The sequence below is a fragment of the Hemicordylus capensis genome, chromosome 1 (assembly GCF_027244095.1).
Source record: "Hemicordylus capensis ecotype Gifberg chromosome 1, rHemCap1.1.pri, whole genome shotgun sequence".
Classification (NCBI taxonomy): domain Eukaryota; kingdom Metazoa; phylum Chordata; class Lepidosauria; order Squamata; family Cordylidae; genus Hemicordylus; species Hemicordylus capensis.
This window is the reverse complement of record NC_069657.1, coordinates 347,463,059-347,487,856: the sequence shown is the minus strand read 5'-3', so window position 1 is coordinate 347,487,856 and position 24,798 is coordinate 347,463,059. Positions and strand designations below refer to the sequence as shown.

The 24,798-nt window shown below is 43.3% G+C and overlaps 1 protein-coding gene across 25 annotated transcripts in view; it reads left to right on the top strand.

The window, feature by feature from the left end:
* Nucleotides 1–24,798, top strand: part of EPB41L2 (erythrocyte membrane protein band 4.1 like 2) — a 205,544-nt gene that overhangs the window by 137,375 nt on the left and 43,371 nt on the right. For all 25 annotated transcript variants that reach the window (XM_053286906.1, XM_053286887.1, XM_053286894.1 and 22 more), the window contains exons 9-12: nt 6,879–7,031; nt 10,091–10,188; nt 15,228–15,400; nt 20,919–21,088. In XM_053286906.1, coding sequence (XP_053142881.1) covers nt 6,879–7,031; nt 10,091–10,188; nt 15,228–15,400; nt 20,919–21,088 — 594 coding nt within the window. The remainder of the gene's footprint in view (nt 1–6,878; nt 7,032–10,090; nt 10,189–15,227; nt 15,401–20,918; nt 21,089–24,798) is intronic.

Here is a 24,798-nt window from a genome sequence, read left to right as displayed (position 1 = left end):
AAGGCCTTGGTAAAAAGATGAGTCTTTAGACACTTTTTAAAAGCAACTAGAGATGGGGAGACTCTTATTCCCACAGGAAGCGCGTTCCAAAGTCTCGGGGCGACAACAGAGAAGGCCCGTCCCTTGGTGGCCACCAGACAACATGAAGATAGCCACAGACAAGCCTCCCCTAATGTACGCAGTGGACGATGGGGATCATGCAGAAAAAGACGCTGTCTTAAGTACCATGGGCCTAAGCTGTTTAGGGCTTTATAGGTTATAACCAGCACTTTGCATTTTGTCCGGAAACTTATTTAGGGAATGAATGCCATTTTCTGATGATGAGGATAACAAGGAGAAGTAAATTTTGGTGACATCAGCATTCTAACACCCAGCACTAAATCTCTTGATTACCTCACCCAGCAGTTTCATGTAGATATTAAAAAGCATTGGTGACAGAATGGAGCCCTGAGGGACTTCATATAACAGCTCCTGTTTTGAGAAACAACTGTCACCAAGCTCCACCATCTGGACTCTGCCTGAAAGATAGATGCAGAACCACTGCAAAGCAGTGCCCCCTATCCCTAACTCTCCCAGGTGATGCAGAAGGACACCACGGTTGATGGTATCGAACGCCACCGAGAGATCCCAAAGAATTAGCAGAGTCACACTGCTCTGTCTATTCCCCAGTAAAGGTCATCTATCAGGATGATCAAGGTTGTCTCAACCCTATAGCTAGCTCTAAAGCTAGTTTGAAATGAGTCTAGATAATCAGTTTCCTCCAAAACTGCCTGGAGCTGGTTGGCCACTACCCTCTCAATCATCTTGCCCAACCAAGGGAGATTGGGGACTGGTCTATAACTACCCATTTCTAAGAGACCCAGGGAAGGCTTCTTAAGAAGGCATTGGCAGTGAAGGAGCTGTCTTCGACTTTGAGGGCATCGGCGTTGCAGCTGTCAGCATCAACTTCAACGTGCTCTGCTTTGACTCCTGCTCTGGTTCTACCTTGATTGATCTTGAGGCCTTCGACACCAAGGCCAACAACTCCTACGGTGTTGAGGTCTGCCTCGGTACCCAGAGCGGCATCTCTTTCACCGGCAAAGACTCCAATAAGATCGCCATTGATGCTGACAGTGTGAGATGTACCCTCAGCACTGCATACACCAGTTCTGATGGGACAGGTTACTCCACGTTATCGAGCCCTGATCACTTTCAAGATCAAAGATGCTGATGCTGATGATATTGAGGAGACTGGAGCTTTGGACCCCAACTCAGCGCAATCTCCAATCTCTGCTTTCAATGCTACTCAAATCACACTACCCCATCTATACTGATGTTTAGGGAATTCCCACAGTCTGTAGAGTGTGGCCCTCATGCAGAGCCTCAAGAGGTGGTGGAGTAAGCTACTAATCAGCAGCGCCCACTTGTGTGTTATGTGCTTACAGCAGCGCATCTAGCCACTACAACCAGTTGGCACACATGAGGTTTATTGCACCAAAATACATCACCTACCCGCTCTTGTGGTTTTGGACAGGATTCCTTAGGACTAGCATAAATTACCAGGAGGATAGATCATGAAAGACATCCATGTTTGACAAACAACTCGCTGGTGGTGTCCTTTCCCCACAGTTTCCTTGTAAGAACTGCAGGGGATGCTTCTGTACCTGTATCGAAGCAAAAGATGACTGCAGTTGCAGCCACTCAGACATTGATGGAAGAGCCCCGACCGCTCCAATAATGATGACTAAACAGACAGATGAAAGTGAAGCAGCTAACTTCAGCTGAAACACAGATTAATCCTCCAATGCCTGAGTCTCTACCTCCTCAAGAGCCTCCTGCATGAGAGCAAGAACCAGACTCCTCACCAGCTCCATCTGGAAGTGATCATTGTCTTCGTTGGTGCCAGCATGGTGTAGTGGTTAGAGTGCTGGACTAGGACCGGGGAGACCCGAGTTCAAATCCCCATTCAGGCATGAAACTAGGTGGGTGACTCTGGGCCAGTCACTTCTCTCTCAGCCTAACCTACTTCACAGGGTTGTTGTGAAAGAGAAACTCAAGTATGTAGTACACCACTCTGGGCTCCTTGGAGGAAGAGCGGGATATAAATGTAGTAGTAGTAGTAGTAGTAGTAATACATGGACGATCTGAAGTTGTATGGAAAGTCCCAGTCAGAAATCGAATCACTGCTAAACACTGTCCGTATATTCAGTAGCGATATAGCAATGGAGTTTGGACTAGACAAGTGTGCTGCATGAATAATGAACAGAGGAAAAATAACAAAAACAGAAGGAATAGAACTGCCCAATGGAAGCAACATCAAGAACCTGGAAGAGAAAGAACATTACAAACCTGGAAGAGAAAGAACATTACAAACCTGGAAGAGAAAGAACATTACAAACCTGGAAGAGAAAGAACCTTACAAATACTTGGGCATTCTCCAGGCTGATAACATCTCACACACTGAAGTTAAAAGAAAAACTGAAAGTGAATACATCAGGAGAGCTAGAAAAATCCTCAAGTCCAAACTCAATGGCGGGAACACCATAAACACCAGGGCTATACCTGTTATCAGATACACTGCTGGAATAATAAACTGGACTCACGCAGAGCTAAAGACGCTAGATCGTAAGACCAGGAAAATAATGACCATCAATAATGCTCTGCACCCCCGCAGTGATGTAGATAGGCTATACCTCCCTCGCAGCTCAGGTGGAAGAGGAATGTCCATCAAACAGTAGAGGAGAAGAAAAGAGGCCTTGAAGAATATATAAAGGACAGTAAAGAAGATGCACTTCAAATGGTCAATAATGAGAAACTATTCAACTCCAATGAAACAAAGCAGGCCTACAAGAAAGAACAAGTCAAGAACCGAGCAGAAAAATGGAAAAATAAGCCACTGCATGGTCAATACTTGCACAATATAACTGGAAAATCAGACATCACCAAGACCTGGCGATGGCTTAAGAATGGCAACTTGAAGAAAGAAACTGAGCGTTTAATATTGGCTGCACAAGAACAGGCACTAAGAAAAATGCAATATGAGCAAAAGTTGAAAAGTCAACAACAAACAGCAAGTGCTGCCTTTGTAAAGAAGCTGATGAAACAGTGGGCCACCTAATCAGCTGTTGTAAAAAGATTGCACAGACTGACTACAAACAAAGGAATGACAAAGTAGCAGGGATGATACACTGGAACATCTGCAAAAAATACAAGCTACCTGTAGCCAAAAATTGGTGGGACCATATAATTGAAAAAGTTGTAGAAAATGAAGATGCAAAAATATTATGGGACTTCCGACTACAAAAAGACAAACATCTGCCACACAATACACCAGCTATAACTGTAGTCGAGAAGAAAGAAAAACAAGTTAAAATAATTGACATAGCAAAATAGAAGAAAAAGAAATAGAGAAAATAACAAAATACAAAGATCTACAAATTGAAATTGAAAGGCTGTGGCAGAAAAAGACAAAAATAATCCCAGTGGTAATTGGCACCCTGGGTGCAATTCCAAAACAACTTGAAGAGCCCCTCAACACTATAGGGGCCACAGAAATCACCATTAGCCAATTACAAAAAGCAACTTTACTGGGAACACCCTATATTTTGCGACAATATCTATACTATACAACAGTATTGAAGATAAAATTCAGCCATCCTAGGTCCTTGGGAAGGACTCGATGTCTGGATTGACAAACCAGTCAGTAACACCTGTCTCACTGTTTAAACAAGAAATAATAATCATGGCTCTTCTGACACTGTGTCAGATACGGAGATGGTTGATCAAGATCCCTCACTGATTGCTATGCCTTCACATGTATCTCCTACAGAGGAGGTGAAGGCCTACCATATACAAATAAAAGCGATGGCGGAGGCATTGGGGCTTCATCTCAAGCAAACAGCTACCATTGATGTCTACAATTTTATGGCCAAAGCATTGTCAGCACCTCTTCTCCCTTACCTCTTCTCCCTGTGATATCTAAAGCTGTGCAGTGCACGTGGGGTGGGGGAGTACATACTTCCACACCTACATCAAAGAGATTAGAGGGCCTCTGTGGAATGCAAGAAGCTGAAAATACATACCTGCTTAAGCACCAATTCTCTAGTAATAGACTGTTCCACTTCTTCAAGAACAGGCCGGTGACATACAACACCTGCAGACAAGGAAGGCAGGAAATGAGATGTGCTTGGAAGATCTATTCTATGGCCTGCCTGTCTGTGAAGATAGCCAATTACTCAGCCTGCATGGCAAAATACAATCACTGCCTCTGGGACTGCTTGGGGCAGGGCATGGACAAACTTACTCCAGAAGAGTTTAAAGCCCGTATCAAAAATACAATGGTGAAATCAACAGCCTTGACCCACCAGCAGCTGAGTACAGCTAAGCACTTAGCTGAGTCTAGGGGCATGGCTGTCATAATCACTTTGAGGCATCATGCATGGCTCAGATCAGCCTCCCTTCAGTATGATATGAAGGATAAAATAGAGGGGCTCTGCTTTGATGGAAAGGGCCTCTTCTCTGAACAGATGGACTCTACAATGGATAAGCTTAAGCAGTCGAAGTTTACTGCTAAAAGTTTTATGGCAACACTGTCAATCAGAGCCAACACAATAAACAGGTGGAGGCCCAGAAACAGCATCTTTATGAGCAACAACAGCCCATCACACCTCTCAACATCTGATGACTCTGACCTGGACCAGACGGGAGCCTACCCCAGCACTGTACTTCTGAACGTGGCTGCCTACAACACCAATCAGGCACAAATAACATCTTTAGCCAGCAACATCAAGCTGTCAAGCCATGCCCCAGCATGGCACCACGTAACATTGCAGATGTTGCAGATAGTCTCTGTGGGCTACGCCATAGAGTTCAAGACACGATCAATCTACAAAAGGATGCGCTTTACAAGGGCAACTCCGGCCCTACAGGAGGAGGTACAGGAATTGTTGAACAAAAAAGTGATTGTCCTGGTGCAGTGGGCACAGAGGCGGGATGGTTTCTACTCTCGCTACTTTCAGATCCCCAAAAGGGATGGCAGAATTAGCCCTATAATGGACCTGAGACACCTGAACAAGTTTGTACATGTGAAAAAGGATTGAATAAAAATGTTGCAGGACATTCTGCCGCTCCTGCATCAGGAATGGTGGCTTGCAACGTTAGATCTGCTGGATGCTTATTTTCACATAGGGATCAGGAAATACCTGAGATTCACAGTGGGCAACTCAATTTACCGTTATCAAGTGCTACTGTTTGGCCCCTGCACTTGCCCCCTGGATCTTCACAATGTGCATGGCGGTAGTTGTGGTGCACTTCAGAACCAGGGGCATAATGATTTTCCTTTAGTTAGACGATTGGCTACTGACTTCAAAAGACAGGCTTGCATCGCACATACTCATTGCCAGTAAGCACATGCTTCTCTAATGTTGCAGATATATGTACTGTGTTCTTGGGAGTAATTCCTATTGAACACAGGGGGACTAACTTCTGAGTAGGCATGCTTAGGTTTGTCTGTAAACCACATTATTTTTAACAAAGCTCTAATGTGAATTTCTAAGAAGTGCCTTACTACACATCTCCAGGTTTCACAGGGAGGAACATAGGAAGCTACCATATACTGAGTCAGAACATTGGTCTATCTAGCTCAGTATTGTTTTCACAGAATGGCAGTGGCTTCTCCAAGGTTGCAGGCAGGAATCTCTCTCAGCCCTATCTTGAAGAAGCCAGGGAGGGAACTTGAAACCTTCTGCTCTTCCCAGAGCGGCTCCATCCCCTGAGGAGAACATCTTACAGTGCTTACACTTCTAGTCTCCCATTCATATGCAACCAGGGTGGACCCTGCTTAGCTAAGGGGGCAAGTCATGCTTGCTACCACAAGACCAGCTCTCCTCTCCTAGACCAGCTCTCTCCTCTCCTCTTCCCTTTTCTGCATGAAAGACTGCTGAATCTCATCTTTGCCGCCTTTGGATTTTTTTGTTCATATTCATTCTAGGTTTAAGTTTCTTCTCTTCCCCTTGCCTCTTTAAAAGGCAATCCTGGTTCATTCTTGTTACCACCTGGTGATTTTTCAAAGCTCTGTACTGGGCCACCTATGTTTACTACTTATTTCTCTTGTTCCTTTTCTGTAGTATTTTGATCTCTTATCACTTATGTTCATGATTCCCAGCTTTTACTGTTCAGCACTTGATTCAGTGTGGCTAGATACTCCATTATAAGTTTAATTAGTTCAAAACTGGGCTTTGTTTGTTTTAAACAAAGATAACATTGGTCCTTTTTTTCAAGGTAGGAGCCATGTTATATTTGATTCCTCTCTTTAAGGTTTCAATGTCATAACACTCCATTTCTGTCTCATACAACCTTGCTATTTAATTGGTATTTCAAAAATTTGATCCAAAATTAGTCATCTTTTTACCTCATACAAACATTAACTAATTTTTGGGGTACCATTTCACACATTATTTCAATCTTATTCTTCTGTTGCTCTTTTACTCCTCTTAAACCCCTACTTTCTGTTCTAACCTCTGTTCTCAGATAATTCTAATGCTTGTCATTTTGGCTTCTTTAGAGTATTTTCTTACTGTTATTGAGCAGCATCCAGACACAAATAGAAGATGTTCCTGTACAAGGAGAGGTTGATTTTTGCTTTCTCTTTGCAGGCCCCATATATCTGAAAATATGTCCCTGAGGGTTGGAGGACCCTCAGGAGCAGGTTTTTCCAGGTCAGAGGGGGCTCAGAGAAAGTATGATTGTCAGAAAATTATCCCTCTCCCTACTTTGCAGGAGTAGAATGTTTTCCATTTATGCAGGTGGTATTCTGGATGCCACTTACTGTCTCTCTCTTTTTCCACTTCAGTACTTCTGCAATATTGAGTTTGAAATTGCTTTTATAATTGTCTTGATAGGATTCTGAAGGTGTGGACATCACATTGGGTGTGTGTGCCAATGGCCTACTAATTTACAAGGACAGACTCCGAATCAACCGTTTTGCCTGGCCCAAAATTTTAAAAATATCTTACAAACGCAGTAATTTCTATATTAAAGTCAGACCAACTGAGGTAAGTATTTGGCTGTCCTCTAAAAAGCTATGTAAAAATACAGGCTAGTCTTTTAAACAGTTCATATGGCTTTTGAAAATGTATTGCTTTGTCTGCACCAGTACCCTTCCATGTACCATTTTATCTTAGATATTGTTAGGGTTCCAGTGTGCATTTTCATGTGCCAGAGGTATTAAGGACAATTGTTCTGAAAACCTGCTTCTTGAAATGACAGGCTAACTTTGTCCTTAAATTAGTTACTATGCAGCTCCATTTGTATGGATAGGGTCTCACCGAAGAGGTGTAGAATTTTTTTGTACCTGAACCTAAAACCAAAGCTTTTAAGCCAAACCCATTTGTTTACATTAGGGTTTTCTCATAAAGCAATTTCAGCCTCCAAGCATCAAAAACACGTGTCAATTGGAATGAACAGTGAGATATTTATTTAAGAGTGAGATATTTATTTAAGAGTGAGATATTTATTCTTGAAATCACTGTGGCAGTTTGATGCCCATTAAATGTGTCTGAAAGTGAAGTGCCTCCAAAAGATTCTTGAAGGAAGCAGTTATCTTATTAACTTGAAAACTAAGCTGTCATAAAGGCTGATGAGAGGGCTTGGCCTCAGTTGGCCCTCAGTCTAACCATCTGCTTCCACCAAAAATAAATTTTTAGCTTGTGTGATTGGTTCCACTCCCAGTTACTGAACTCTTTGTCTTTCAAAAACAATATCAAAACTCAGTAGTGTGGCAAATAAAGTGGGCAGATTATTTATTTAGTTAGTTAGTTTAGTTGGAAAAAGTACAGAGTTCAAAATATAAAACAAGCAAGCTTCCTAGCCTTCTCTTCCAAGGCCTAACAGGTTCTAGTAGGACCAGCTCCCTCACTGCTATCTTCCCTTGCAGTTTCAGCCCAACCCATCCCTGCTGGCGTTCCAGCCTTCTGGCTCACACAACATTCAGCTCACACAACATTCAACACTCAGGGGTGTAGCAAGGTTGGAGGGGGCCCAGAGACAAGATTTTAAAATGGGCCCCTCGGTGATATACACACACAAACACACTTCACAATCTAGTTTTTTTTACTATCTGCTCTTGCCGATCTCCAAGAGACTCAACATAATTCATAGGGGGTGCAACATGGGCGGGTGAAGAGTCATGTGATGTGCCTCTGGGGGGGCCTTCGAGGCAGTGGGGCCCCAAGACGACTGCCTCCCCTTGCCTAATAGTAGTTACGCCCCTGGCATCACTTACTCTCACAGAACTCTTCTCCCACAGCTACTCTCCACCTTGCTGTTCAAGCCATCCTGATTGCCAGGAGGACTAGGACCAACAAACGGAAGTACTTTTTCACACAACGCATGATACACTTGTGGAACTCTCTGCCACAGGATGTGGTGACAGCCAACAACCTGGATGGCTTTAAGAGGGGTTTGGATGACTTCATGGAGGAGAGGTCTATCAATGGCCACTAGTCGGAGGGCTGTGGGCCACCTCCCGCCTCAAGGGCAGGGTGCCTCTGAGTACCAGTTGCAGGGGAGTAATGGCAGGAGAGAGGGCACGCCCTCAACTCCTGCCTGTGGCTTCCAGTGGCATCTGGTGGGCCACTGTGAGAAACAGGATGCTGGACTAGATGGGCCTTGGGCCTGATCCAGCAGGGCTGTTCTTATGTTCTTAACCCTTCCTTTTATACAGTTCCAAAAGGATACATTAACCAATCAGGGTGTTTCTTCCCTTAGGCAGCCAGAACCTTCCGTCTCTGCCTGGAGACAACCAATCACAACACATTATAACTTTTCCTCCAAAACTTTGCAGCAGACGACTTTTACCTTAGACTTGGCTGTTAGAAGGTTTACCTTTTAATCCCTGCAGAGTCTGGAGGGAACACTGAACAAACTTAAGAAAAACAAACCATAAAACATAATGGGAAGGAGTGATTCCTTCGCAGCGGTTCACATGACCTCTCATCCTCATACTTCAAATGGCTGGAGGGGAGGCAGGCTCTGACCTGCCTCCCCGCAAACAAATATCATGAACTTTTCCAATTGCACACGCACGCAAACACTCTGCCAGTGGGAGGGGGAAAGTTCGCACTGGGTCCTCCATGGATCCAGAATGCAGTGCGTGAGCAGCAGAGTAGCTGCTCTTAGTATTGCAGCCCTTCTGCTCTGTGAGGCCACTCCTTCCCCCCAGCTCTCTGCCAGAAATTGTGGTGACCAGTAGAGAGCCCAGCTACCCAGCGATGATCGTGTACACAATCGCCTACCAAGCTAGAATGACCCATAGGTTCATCTTCATAACCTTCTAGGAGGGAGCCTTTAGAATACATGCAGGATAGGAACTTAAATTGATTCGATTGTAGGACATGTAGTCTCATTTTATCACACATAGTTTAGCTATGTATGTATGTATGTTTACACTTATATCCAAGGATTCCAGAGTTATGTTTATCCTCACAACAATCCTGTGAAGAAGGTTAGGCTGAGAAACAAGTGTCTGGTCCAGAGTTGCCCAATAAATTTCATGGTTGAATGGGGATTTGAACCCGGTTCCCCCCACTCCAGTCCAACACTGTAACCACTACATCATGCCGGAGTGAAATTGTTTTGTCCAATATTTATACTGCCTTTCCAAAAGTCTTTGAAACAAAGTTTGAAAGTTGTTAGCAGCATTTATTTTTTCACTGGGAAAAATGTAATTGAAACAATTTAAAAGCATCAGTTCACATAATGTGCAGCAGTACAAGGGCAAAAGAAAGGCTGCACTCTCTCAGAGAGCCTGGAGACTAGCTGTGGCAAAGCCCTGCAGGCAGAGAAGGGGAAAGGGAGCAATTTTTGTTTCTCTCCCCTTCCTAAAAAAGCCTTTTTTACTGTCAGAAATATGTCCCTAAAGACATATTGGGTATTCTGTGATACCTATGTATTTGTGCAGGTACAGATACTGCACATAGGTGTGACTGCACAGATCACCACTCAAAGAATATTAGCTACAGGTAAGAAACTTGCTTTACTGTATGGTGCAGTAATTGAATGTAGACTGAACTTTCTGAAATGATGTGAATTTTGTTTTGTGGAATCTTTCCAGCTGGAACAGTTTGAAAGTACTATTGGATTCAAGTTGCCAAACCATCGGGCTGCAAAAAGGTTATGGAAGGTTTGTGTGGAGCATCATACTTTTTATAGGTAATATTCCTTAACAATTGAGCTATGAAGTCCTATCTCTCCCCACCCCCACCTCCCCCTCAGGGACAAAAACAGCTTGGACTGCTGATTTTGATTAGAAATGGTGCAAGGGAAAGGATTAAATGTTTGAGCTGTTCTGCAAATCCCTGTTTCTCTTTGATGTCATCAGGCAAAAATGTTTCTCTTTGATGTCATCAGCACTGTTGGTGCTGATCTTAAATATAATCTGATCTTCCTTCTGCTTCATTGACATCACAGCCAGACGCTAGCAATGCTGTAATATAGTAAGTGCAGTTTTAGTGAGTGAAAATATTTATGCTGAACTACTGCCATGCATTAAATGAAGTTTGTGCAGAACTCCTGTGCAGTTTTTTAAAGTCAGAGGTTCTGCAGCACTACCTCCAAATGGTGAATTGTGCGCTAGCACTTCTATACATAGTGCAAGTGGAGACCTACATTAATTCACAGTGCATTAAGGGGAAGAGGCTCTCATCTCTCTCCCCCCCCCACACACACCCATATGCATGCACACTTTCTCCAGCTAGATCATTCTGCCAAGGAGCTGGCTGACAAAAGAATCCAGCATCAGCACCCCGCTTTTGGTGTTCTCCTCCACCTGGAGAAGGTGAGCATTGGAGAGTCAAAAGGAGCCTGTGATGAGGGAAGTCGGATCTGTTGGAGGCCACACATCTCCAGCACTTCTACGGAATACTTCCAAAGACAGGTCTATGAGTAACATATCTGAATTTTGCCTCAGTCTGCTAGAATTCAATATTAAGAAGCTAGCATGCATGCATCAACCTTGGGTGAGGGCAGATGGTGGTGGGAATCGTATGCTTTCCCTCTGGATGCATAGCATTTTTTTGGTAAGACAAAAAAATTTTCTTACCATCAGTAAAGGCCTTGGGTGTGTTTGAATACAGCTTAATGCATCTCTGCCACCAGCACGAATGTGTATAATAAATATATAATGTATACTCATCATCTTTGCCTTGCCATCTTAACAGTGCTATCCAAAAACATTTTTATTTCATGCAAAGCCTCTGCTTCAGATTTTAGCAAATAGCATAAAACCTGAAATGTTTCATTTTCACTTTTATCATTTTGAAGATCTTGTATAGCCATAATTTCTAATTCTTCTGTATAATAAAACTTAATACATTAAAACATCCTTTTAACATCACCTTACTAAGGAAGTATTTTTTTCTTCTTTTAAGAGATTTCTCAGCAGGTAGAGGGGAAAAATGGAATGAATGCTGTAGCTTTTCTGATATTATGCTGCTAAAAATAGACTTTGGGAAAACTCTTGTTCTCTTGAATGCGCTCACAGACATTCATAGCAGCAGCTATAAAATTGTGGCATGTAACTATTTAGTCTTGAAAGTTTAAAAAAAACACCTCATATGTCATGTGAACTTTAAATCTGTTGAAAGTTTTCAGTGGACCTATGTCAAATTTTGAATCTTAGGTTGAAATCTACTTCCTTGATCAACCACTTTCCCCTGTGATTCCAGGGTTAAAATGAGAGTTAGCTATTTAAGAGGGTGCATCAGAGAAAGGCATGACTGTAGTTAGTTGATCATTCAACAGTTTCAAGAGTATGGATTATGATTCCTAAAATGCAGCTGATTTTGGCTTGGCCATGAAGCCTTCTTCCTCTATCACTTTTCCAGTCTCATCTGTACTCTCTCACTCTCTTTCCCCATTGATTTCCTGTCCATCAGTGGTTGAGGCCTCTCTCCCGGCAAGCTACTCCAGCTAAAGCACCCACAAATGTTGTCTTGCAACAAATTGAAATGTGGTGGCCTTTATTGCATAAACTATTGTGGAGGCTCTTGAAGTTGATAATCTTTGTAGTATTGATTATCTTACAGTATTTTAGACATTTATAGAAGAAAGTGTTGTGAACATCCTGGCTGTCACTAACACAAATGTAGCCAATCAGGTTACTTCAGATACGTTATCCGTGAGATCACGTACGTTCGGGAAAGAGGGAGATAAGAAGCGTTCCACACAGATAGAATTTTAAAAGCTTTATTGAAACTATGGTTACATTCTGCCAATTAAGCACATGAGCATTTAAACAAAATACTTATTCATTGTAATGTAGAGTTCTCAACAGCATTCTAAAATCATTCATTCTCACTGGAAACAGTTAACAGCTATGAGGCAATTTCTGCTCTGCGTACTTTAGAAATACATTCCTGTCTAGTCTGGGCTAGCGGCCAAACTCCAGTCTTATCTCTACTGCTGCATAGTAACAGACCAAAACAATTTCCACAGCCCAGCTGCAACAGGGAAAAAAAGGCATATATCTTCTACTTTTGCAAGCAGTTTTTAAACAGTTTTTAAATTCACCTCTTCCCCTCTTTAATACAGCTTACAAGGCTTAGCAATGTTAGTATCTCCAGTTTTGTTCCCAAATAACCCAAGTTTGCTTAAACAGAAAGCAGAAAGCCACACATAGTCTCCAAGTCGAGGGGCCGAGACAGAGAGGGAGGGGCAAAAGCAAACGCCCACTCTTGTCGTTTCAGTGACTGAGCCGGAAGGCTGAGAAGAGAGAGAGAGAAAGTTTGAGATTGGATGCTAGTTCTGACATATTAGTAACAAGTAAATTTTAGCCCGTTGAATAACGGGCGCTAGGAAGGGAAGGGGCCCAAATTCGCCCTTCCTCCCGGCTCTGCCGCCGCCTTGGCCAGCTTCCCCCGCCGCCTCTTCCCCCCTCAATCAGCGGCCGGGCGGACTCTGGGGGCACTCCTGCCGGTCCGGTCCAGTCTGGGCAGCCCCCGCCTCACATTCCCGGCCGGTCTGCCCGGCTGGGCAAGGGCCCCAAGGACTCCCAGCCACCCGGCTTCGGCGGTGGCTCCGCCGCCACCTCGGCCAGCTTCCCCCGCCCGGCTTCGGCGGTGCGGCCAGGCTGCGGCCATGGCTCTGCCGCCGCCTTGGCCGCACCGCGTCCTCTGGCCGAGGTGGCGGCTTTGCCGCCGCCTCGGCCAGTGTCCCCCGCCACCGCTTACCTGGCGTCTTCGGGGCGGCCGCTTCTGGCCGCCCAAGATGGCCGCCGGGTCCTGTTGTTCGTGCCTCCCTTGCTCTGTTCTGGGCATGCGCTCCGCGCATGCCCAGAACAGGTGAGGCACGAATGCATGCTTGGTGTCCGTCCACGGACGGACACCAAGCGTTTTATTAGAGAGGATGAGCCAGAGACAAAGGGAAGAGGAGGAGGGAATGAAAGGGGAGGAAAAGTGGCAGCAAGGAGAGCAGACCGAGGCAGAATGCTGTTAGACCAGCTAACGGGCAGAGAGTGACCCTGCTGGGAAGCAGGGGAGACAGAGAGTGAAGGAAGCTAAGACAGGATAAGAAAGGTAAGCTGGTTCTGGAGGGAAGCATTCTTGTTGGAAATATTTACTGGTCCAACTGCCTGTATCTTCAGGAGGCCGTGGGAGGGGAGGAGTGCTAGGAGGCTGTAAGCTGCCCAGGCAGCTATGTCCAAGAATGGCTACGAGGCACGTGTTGCTTCAATAGCCTAAAATCCACAAACTAATCCACAAGGCAAGATCAGGGGTTTTCTTCTCCCCAACACCCTGATAAGGCACATCCAACTCCCTTGGGTCTGAATAGGGCTCCTCTCCTAGTGTGTCCAGCTAGTGGTGTAGTATAGTGGGGGGGTTTTGTGTGTAGGGGCGGGGTTCTTTTATAAACTCTCCCCAAGTTGGTTGGTCCCATCCCAGATCCAAGACAGTCACATCAACTCTTAAGAGTCGCCATTCTAAAATAAACATTATTGGGTCTCCCACCCTTCACTCAAGTAGGGTCCGTCTAACATGTTTACTGAATTTAGATGGCAACAATCCTGTTTATGTCCAGCTTGACGGCCTGTGGTCAGTTCTCCAAGTTTCGTTGGCGCCTTCAATTCCAAGAAATATTTTTTAGAGATAGCATGCCAAGAATTGTTATTAGAAAATAACATATAAGAAATGTTATCAGGAGATATCTTATAAAAGCAATTCAGCAGTTGCTGTGTGAAAGTATGTACTCCAAATGCATACATGTACTGATACTAAAATGTGATTTTCTAAGACCTTCTAAATATGATTAACATATCAAGTTTTAAGCTAGTTCTCATAATTGGCATCCACATAGCACAGCACATAGCACAGCACATAAACAACTCCAAGGCAGGATGGAGTAAATTTCCCCTCTCCTCAGGCCTTGACTAAGGAATAAACAATTCCGTTCAATTACTTTGGCTCAGCAGAATCAAAGTTCACACTTCAATTTCTTGCAAACCAGCCACACCAGACACAGGCCTGAGTTTTACCTTTGGGGCCTGCAGAGCTACTGGGTGCTCACCACAAAGGCATGTTCTAACTACAATGTATGTATGAGTGAACACTTTTGTTCACTGGGAGGAAACTTTCCATATCTGCTCGAGAGTAGCAGTTACCATCTTAAGGGTGTATGTTCAGTTCAGCATGATGGGAAAACGACAACACTGGGAACATTAATATCTTGTCCCTGAGACTTTTTCCATATGTTCAGGAAACAAGCCTATTGTTAATGCCTCTTCTTTTTAGGAAGAATAATGGCAGCAGGGACTGTGAAATCTGGCAGTACAAGTGATGACAGTAGGGTAATCTATCTGGATTAATCTGTCCTACAGTTTTAGTAACACAGCCTTATGAGCATGGGCAAAACCATACTACATTCATGGCCCATCTAGAAAGAGACAGCTAATCAAGCACAAGATACTTTCAGGTTTGGCTGCTTAAAGAACCAGTCATGTAGCAGTATATTTAATCAATAATGTTAGAGGTAAGAATGTTGCCTAATCAAGTACATTTTGAATATAATGATATGATGTGTGTTGGTATGTTATCAAACACAAAGTTACACTTCAAATTACAAAACAAGCAGGTACAAAAATATAACAGGTTTTTTATTCTGAAAACACTTACTGAAACCATTTACTTTCTACAATAAGATGGTATCTTTTTATGGTCTTGAAAGTACCTCTGTGTATGTTCTCTTTCTGTTTGTAGACTTGTATCACCAGAACAACCCCCAAAGGCCAAGTTCCTGACATTGGGTTCCAAGTTCCGTTACAGTGGGCGTACACAAACACAGACACGGGAAGCTAGCACCCTCATAAAAAGGCCTGCTCCATACTTTGAACGCACCTCTAGCAAGCGTGTGTCTAGGAGTCTTGATGGTGGTAAGATAGTCTGACCAACATTGGTAACCTGCTTACTGACTCCTTAGAGCCTTATAATACTGTAGAAAAATGAGACTGACTAAACTGCAACATTTATTTATTTATTTGATGCACTTTTGTACTGTCTTTCTGCCTTGACCAAGGTACCCAAAGCTGCTTACAATATTAAAAATAAACAAGCAAGTTATATAGCATTTACAAAGCAGTGTTGTCTCAGAGCATTGATGGTCTTTTCATGAACTCAGGACAAGAGCTCCCTAGCTTGTGCACCTCTTTTCTGGCCTTTCTCTCAGGACACACAGGAAGGGCTACTCCAACAGTCCTCACATGTGTGTTCCTCCTAATTACTTATATGTGAATGGCGTAGGATCACAAAACAAGCTTTCAGGTATCCTACAAATCCTGTAGTGCTTCTAGATGGAAAAATATTTTTTGTGTCTTTACAAAAGTTGATGGGATAAGAGAGCATTTGAAAATGTTACTTAACATGTTCAAATTCTACACTGATTTTTTTTTAATGATATCATTTTAACACAGTATTTAATACAATGTAATATTAATAGTTGTCTTGGCAGTTCTTATACACTGGCTAGAATCAGATGTAATGTGAAGCCAGGACTGAATCCTGGTTTCATGCAATGTTCCTTGGCCTTGTGCATATGCACCCTCCTAATCTTTGTATGTGAAAGGGAGGATTCTACTTCTGATCTTGGCTTAGAACAAGCCAGAATCTGTCATTATGGGCAGTTTCTCACAATCTATCTCCTGCTAGTTTGACAGGAGTCAGATTTCCAAGGCATGTGTACTCCCATTGAGTATCTTGTGAGAACCAAGCCATTACCGGGAATCTCAGATTGACACTGCATCAAACTGACATGAAGCCAAGATAGATTGTCAAATTAACTTCAGATCTAAGATTACCAACTCCACGGGAGCACAAGCACTCAGATTCCCATCAAACTAACATGGGATTGATTGTGTGAACCCATCTTGTGTTGAACGGGGCAGTCCTGGGCAATCTTATTCTAGCCAGAGGTTTAAAATAAGCCAGTATCTGAAGCTGGAATCTTGTTTTATTTTGAAACTGTTCAGAACTGTTGCCCAGTTCATAGATAATGAGGGATTCTGCCTTGTTGTAAGTTAGGATAGGAAGTAGAATCTTTTCTCTCTGCACACCCCACAAGACTAGGCACATCACATAGTCAGGATTCAGTCCTCATTCTGTTTTATTTCTGAACCAGGCAACTCACCAAAAATACAATTAATCATTAGATTGATCAGTGATAGTAATATCAGTTAATTAGGATGTGAAACTGAAGCCTGATCTTCAGCATCCCAAACTTTCACTACTTATACTTCCTTGTTGTACCTAATCCACCCATTGCAATTTTGAGTATGTTTCTCCTATCCTCATTCAAGAACTCTGGCTCACCAGATTATCAGAAAATCAGGAATGTGCTATGGTCTTGTGCATGATTCTGTCCTCCACTTCCCTGTAGTGGTGTGCACGGAACCGCACCTCCGCGGTCTGGCACTGGGGAGCGGGGCTCTTTAAGGGCGAGGGAGGGTGTACTTACCCCTCCTGCCGCTTTCCCCCCTCCAGCGCTCTCAGTTTTGTAAGCATTTGGGGCAACAGGGTACCTTCCTGCCTCCCCTTCCTCTGTTCCTCTTCAAAAGCCTCACTGCACGTGCACATGTCGCATGCGTCACGTCCATCGCACGTGTGTGCCCGACATGTGCACACATGTGATGTAGGACGTGGCACGTGTGTATGATGTGCGCACACGCAGTGAGGCTTTTGAAGCCTTTTGACAAGAAACGGGAAGGGGCGGCAGGAAGGTATGGAAGGCCCCAGGTCCGGACCGGTCCGGAGGCCCTTAGAATGGGCTCCGGACCGGTCTGTGCACATCCCTACTTCCCTAGTTTTCTCTAACCATCAGTTGTTGTGATGTTTGAATTGGGCATTTATGGTTAGTACTAACTTCTAAACTATAGATTTGAAAACTTACTTCAAATCAGAGTTTGGAGTTTAAAGCTTAACATAGTTACCCAGTTGGACATCTTGGTATACTATGGTTTAGAGGAAACCTGGAGATGGAGAAACTGTAGTTTGGAAGATGTCAAAAATTTAAGTTCATTCTTTTCCAACCTTTCCCAGCTTACCCTACTTAGATCCTTCCCTGGCCCCCTAAGTCAGACTTTTTCCCTTGTAAGTTGGTCATTGAATCAATACACATCTTTCCCAATCCTTAAAATTTCAGACTCTTGAACAACAGTGATTCCCACTTTACAGCTTCCAGTGGTTCTATCCTTGGGACGTCCCCAATGCAAACGCGTTCTTATAATAATCTCTGGGAAGGTATGGGACAGTCTTTCCTTACTGGACATGCTCAGTCATAGCACATACATGTTAGCTCCATTGAGCTAACCCAGTGGAATTTAACTCTCAGGTAACCGTGCAAAAGATTGCAGCCTTGGTGGCGTTGGTCTCTGCTAGAACACAGTGGATTAAGATCTAGGCCTGATGAGTTGATAAGCAACCACACATAATCACCTTCTGAGACCTTTCTGCCAGAACTAAGTGCTAACGTGCAGTGGTTCCATTCCTATCTCTTTGGTAGATTTCAGATGGTGTTGCTCGGAGAACGTTGCTCTCTGAAACAAGAGCTATTGTATGGTGTCTCTCAGGACTCCATCCTGTCTCCGATGCTTTTTAACATCTTCCTGAAACCTCTGGGTGAGATCATCAGGAGATTTGGAAACATGGTGTTATCAATATGCTGATGACACCCAAATCTATTTCTCCATGACATTGTCAACTGGAAATGGCATAGCCCCACCAAATGCCTGCCTACAGGCAGTAATGGCCTGTATGAGGGATAATAAATTGAATCCAAGCAAGACAGAAGTACTCATGGTGAAGGGGGGGTGTCATACTTTGAGGGATGTAATAGATCTTCCTGTTCTGGATGGGGTTGCACTCCCCTCGAAGGAACAGGTACAGTACTAGTGATGTGCACGGTCCGGAGAAGTCCGGACCGGCACCGAAGGGGGGCCTTGTTTTTAGGGCGGGGAGGGCTTGCTTAGCCCTCCCGCCTCCTTGCCCCCGCCAGCGCCCGTATTTTCTAGTATAGGGGCGCTGGAAACCAGCCCCCCCCCGCCGCGGCGAAAGTACTCCCAATGCCAGCCCTCCCTCCCTCCCAGCTAGCTGGCCGCCCTCCCGCTCGCTCACCGTTCACCGGATAGAAAACGAGAGGAGCTCCGGCACAGAGCTCCTCTCGTTTAGAAGGCCTCCGGCAGAATGGTGTTTTGCGCGCGCGCGCGCATGCGCGCACCACAAAGCACACCGTTCGCCGGAGGCCCGGTCTACCTGCCGGGAAAGGGCTGGGTAGACCGGGCCGCCGATCGCTGGGTAGACCGGGCCTCCGGCGATCGGAGGCCCAGTCTACCCGCCGGGAAAGGGCCAGGTAGACCGGGCCTCCGATCGCTGGGTAGACCGGGCCTCCGGCGATCGGAGGCCCGGTCTACCCAGCAATCGGAGGCCCGGTCTACCCGGCCCTTTCCCGGCGGGTAGACCGGGCCTCCGGCGAACGGCGTGTTTTGCGGCACGCGCATGCGCGCACAAAACACCATTCTGCCGGAGGCCTTCTAAACGAGAGGAGCTCTGTGCCGGAGCTCCTCTCATTTTCTATCCGGTGAACGGTGAGCGGGCGGGCGGGCAGGAGGGCGGGCGGACGGCCAGCTAGCTGGGAGGGAGGGAGGGCTGGCATTGGGAGTACTTTCGCCGCCGCCGCGGCGGGGGGGGCGGCTGGTTTCCAGTGCCCCTATACTAGGAAATACGGGCGCTGGCGAGGGCAAGGAGGCGGGAGGGCTAAGCAAGCCGTCCCGCCCTTAAGGGCATACCCCCCACCCGGACCCGGACCAGGCAGGGCCGGACCAGTCCGGCAGTTCGGCCATTCTTTGGAATGGCCGCCGGACCGGTTCGGGCACACCACTATACAGTACATAGCTTGGGAGTGCTTCTGGACCCAGGCCTCACTCTGGTTTCTCAGGTTGAGGTTATATCCAGGAACACTTTCTATCAACTTCAATGGATACGACAGCTGTGTCCGTTCCTTGAGGATAATGATATTAGAACTGTGGTACACTCTCTGGTAACCTCTAGGCTTGACTTCTGCAATGTGCTCTATGTGGGGCTGCCTTTGACTATGGTTCGGAAACTTCCGTTGGTTCAAAATGCCGCGGCTAGACTGGTCTCTGGGGTGTCTCAGAGAGACCATATTATGCCTGTTTTAAAGCAGTTGCATTGGGTTTCCAGTAGGTTTCCAGGCAAAATACAAAGTGCTGGTAATTACTTTAAAAGCCCTAAGTGGCTTAGGACTGGGTTACCTGGGAAAGCGCCGCCTCCTACATGATCCCCACTGCACATTAAGATCATCAAGAGAGGTCCATCTCCATATACTGCCAGCTTGTCTGGAGGTGATTCAGGAGTGGGCCTTCTCTGTAGTCGCTCCTAGGCTGTGGAATGTGCTCCCTGTAGACATTCATGGTTTAACATCTTTACCAGCCTTCAAAAGAGTCCTTAAGACACTTTTTTTTTAGCCAGGCTTTTAGTAATTTCTGAGTTTCAAATTTTTAATTGTTTAGATTTTTTAATTGCTGTAATTTTTGAATGTGTTAGATTTTTAATTCTTGTTTTAATAGCTGTTCTTGTTTGTGTTTGAACTGCCTGGAACCTCTGGAGTCAGGTGGCATATAAATTAATCAAACAAATAGAAAGTAAAGCAAAACCATTAGATTATGTTCTCATTTTATTTTGTATATAGTGATATCTGAAAGCATGTATAAATATCAAAATTTAATTAATTTAATTAAGCATTTAAATGACTTAATCTATTTTAAATGCCAGTATCACTTGGTATAAGCCCTTCAGAGAAATGAACCTATGTACATAGTACAGAATATTAATGCATAGTGGTTGGTATTCAGGGCTATCTCTTGCAGTGGCTACAAAACTATTAAATATTTGCAGCAGAGCAGAATTAACAGTTCTGTGTTGAAATGTATTCTAATGCCTGAATTACTGTTAGGATGCACATCTCTTGTTCAAACACATTTTTATAGCCCCTTCTCCTGGTCACCACAATATAAATATCGAATGAATATACAGAGCATGTGTAGGCATATCTATGAGTCTTGAATTTGCTAAAATACATACTCTGTCAAGTTTTTAATACCTAGGCAACTGGGTTGGATTAGCAGTGAAAGGCAATCTGTATTTTCTTCTAGTGTTCTGTTTAAAAGTGTAACTTTCTTGTGCCTAATTCCCCCCCCCCCAAACATAGCATTGTCATATTAGGTATGCACTTCTTCTTCTGTTGTTGCCTTTACTAAAACCAGAATTCAGTGGAATTTTCAAATGTGATTGGATCACATTTAAAATCTAAAGATAAAGATAAAGGTACTCTGAAATATTTATCTTACACATAGCTATGTTAATTTAAACCCCTTTCTGTAGCTCCAGTAGGTATCACAGACCAGAGCCTGCTTAAGGACTTCTCTGCTGCAGCAGTGGGACCTGCTGGTGATAGAATGTTTGAAGTTGCTGGACAGTTGAAATTAAAAGATGGGGAAGGCAGAGATGAGGATGGAGACATAGCCAAAATGCCACAATTAGATGATGGAAAGGTATGATTTTTAATGTTAACTGTCAATTTTGTATAAGAAATAGATTTTGGAAATTTATTCAAACTATAGTGCTGCATGTACTGTAGTGGAGCTGCCCTACTCTTTTTACTTATAATTTTTTTGTTATGAGTGGTTATGTTTTAAAACTGTGGCACTGGATGGCCTGCCTTTATGGACTGGGCTTAGCATGGACCAATCTACGCAGACGGATAAATTGGGAAGAAATTGTGCACTGCCCCCCCCCCCAACCACTGTTTGCTAGAGCAGAGGTGGGCAGACTTGGCCCTTCAGCTGTTGTTGAACTACAACTCCCATCATCCCTAGCCAGAAACTTCAGTATCTAATTTCTTGCAAATGTGAGGGGGTCAAATCCGTACTGTATCGATGTTTAAGTCAATATTATGACATATTCATGGCTTTGCCACCTATATTTTATTGTATTCAGCTTGCAATCTACTCTGAATAATTGTGCAAAGAGACCACAATAATGTGTGATGCACACATGTATTTATCAGATGTTTATGTTCGTTCTTAGAGTGAATATAGTTCTTTAAGCACAAGAATAGATAATTTATTTTAGAAGAGATTGAATCTGCTTGAAATATGGATATTTATTTTATTATTTATTTATTTAAAATATTTCTGTACTGCCCAAAACTTGCATCTCTGGGCAGTTTACAATGAAAAATAGATATTCTTATTTGTTTTCATTTAAAATGTCATTTGTTTGTTTTCTGGTGTTCAGAGCACATTGAATGACATAAGAAGCATAATCCTTAGAAATTCATGATCAAATCTTCTTTGGTTGTAATCTTTTGTATTGTCTATGGGGTACTGGATATTTGTCTCTTTCTATGTTGCTATTTGATGGTTAGACAAATAAATATGTGTTGTAACTTTGCTACAAACCTAATGTTTGCCCTCAAAAGGTGAATACTTTATGTAAACCTGTTTCTTGAGGGGCTTAGCTTCAAAGTTATAATTCAAAACATTGCTTGTTCTCATCGGCTATTTCACTCCCCACTTTGTGTTAAAGCTTTGAATGTGTGTCTTCTTTCATCTATTGTGACTGCACTACTACAGACCCAAACTACAGAGCCTTACAAGAAGGCAACAATCAAAACAAAAAAACTGGTAATCCAGGAGTCTGGATTTCATGTTGGCTGATTTGAAACCAATGGGATTTATGAATGTTTGTGGCATCCATAGTATAATAGTAGTGCTATCCCTACTGTTAAGTAAATGTGCTCACTAACAAGTTTCTTTCCCTTCCCCTCTCCCTTTGTATATTCCTTCTGCCCACAAATATACATTAATACGTACCATGATGTCATCTACATCTGTGGTTGGACTTTCTTTTCTTTCTCCTTCCAGCCTGCATACATGCATCAAACTACACCTCCTATTTACTCAGTTTTATCCTGTCCCTCTAACCTTTCTGCTATCCCTGAAATGGACATGTTTTCAGACATTTCAGAGGATGATTACATTGGTAAACCAGTGTATACACCCTCAGGCAGTGTGAATTGCAGTCCTCTGAAAGAAACACCAGTGTATGGGAGAAATGAAGAGAAGTCCCTTACTAATAGCTTGGAACCCATGCATCTCTTGGTGACTGGCCATTGTCTTCCTCTTGCATTAGAGGGAGAAGTTTACAGAAGCACTGGTTACAAAGATATTGTGCCTAGCTTTCTGTTTAGTTTAAGCAAATGCTTTCCTTTCAGTTTCTCTTCACTGCTTGATGAGGATGGTTACATTAGTTTTCCTAGTCTTCCTGAGGTTTGCATCTCCTTTCTCCCACCTGCTCTTCAGCACTATATTCCTATTACTTCTCCTTCTTTCATTCCCTCATTCCTCCTTATTTTTGTGCTGCTTCTTTCTGCTTTCCAGTCTGTTCCTTTCTCGCTCACATTGTCCCTTCCTGTCGCTCTGTCTCTCTGCTACCTGGAGCCTAAGGCAACTTCTCTGGGCACCTCTAATGACACTGACCTAAAAGACAAAGCTAAAGAAGATGAGGTGTGTAATTTTGTTGCCTAAATGCTATTTGCATATAGATTTCCTTTGGAGCACTAAGAGGTAAATTCAATCTAGCATACTTCCAGTTTGAGAACACCAATTGCCTATTTTTGTTTAAAATAAATAGCTATTGATGCATATGCATCTTTCTATATAAATTCTGCAATGTGCTTTTTTTTTTTTAAGCATATAAAATTCTAGCCTGTAGATAATGTATTTACAGAGAGATTCTCGAACAATAGAAACCACATTAGGGCCATCTCATACATTTAGTGCACCTTTCCCATATATTAATGCATTTTGTTAGAGAAAAGCTGTGTATTGTAATTTATGAAGAATTTCCCCTGAAAAAGAGGTTCCTCAGCCTTAAAACGCATTGGGATTTGTTTGCATAATAAATTGTTTCTGCACTGTTCCTTCTTTGGCCTTTGTTCTAAGCAAGTGCCGAGTATGCTAAAATACAATACAAGACAGATCTTCTTTAACCATGTTGCATATGCAATAACTAATTTTAAACAGAAAAAAGTTAAACTTTCTAATTTTTATGAATGTATGTCCTTTTGACCATGTGCTTTGACTGGTAACACTGTGCCCATTTTCTATATGGCAAGCACAATGCAAAATAAAATAAGACCTGGCTATGAATTATAAGAACAACTAAATTTTAAAGCGGTAGCTTCTTAAACACTGAAACCTTTAATGCGAGGCACCTGTCTACTCATAACATCAGAGTTATAGCTGTGACTCAGACAAAAATGGTTGTATAAAAATTCCTGAGCAAAGATTGATGGGAAGATGGGAAACGTTTTATAGTGAAGAAACCCAAAAACAACATGAACAAATAAATCGTGTTGAACATACTGGATTCTCTAGTGAGCTGTTTAGATGCTTTGGATGCTAAGTTCACTTAGTATGCATAATGACTCAGCAAAGAAAGAAAATAGGGATGTGCCGAAAGGTTCATGGCAAGAACATTCCAACTGAGAACCAGCCATTTTGAGTGTTCCAAGCTGGACCAATACGCCCTTCAAATGAAGGGCCTGTTCCGAGCTTGGAAAGGAATGACCACATTGCGACTTGGAACGTTCCAAAATGGTTTTTGGAACATTCCAAGTCACAACGAGGTGGTTTCGTCAGAACAGCTGGCTCTACCAGTGGTTCTGATAGAATGTTCCGGAGATGTTGTGTTCCATTCCAAGCTCGGAACGGAACACAAAATCCATTCTGTGCACATCTCTAGAAGAGAAGGACAAATATTTATCAAAAGATGTGGATGACATACACCATAGGATGACTTTTGCTTTCAAATAGTTAATAGTAATGAGCCATATGTGATAAACATAAACTAGTTATTAAAACATGCATTTAAACAGATTCATTCTTAGCAATATGAAGCAATTGTTATGTTGTGACTTATAGCTGTTTTGACGAAAATTGTTACTCGGCTTAAAGTTGTAATCTGAATACTTGTAAGATAAATCACTCTGGACTGATTCACCTGGAAGACAAATCACAGTTTGGCACAACATGAATGAATTTGTGCTGCTGTGAGCTACCTTCTTCTTTCTTTGCATTCTCAGATTCAATGTGTTAATTCCTCTTTAGTGCAAACCACATTTTGCTATTGTATCTGAACTGGCAGACTATGGTATAGCTGACTGTGGTATGAACCAGGATTGCAAACCACTGTTTGA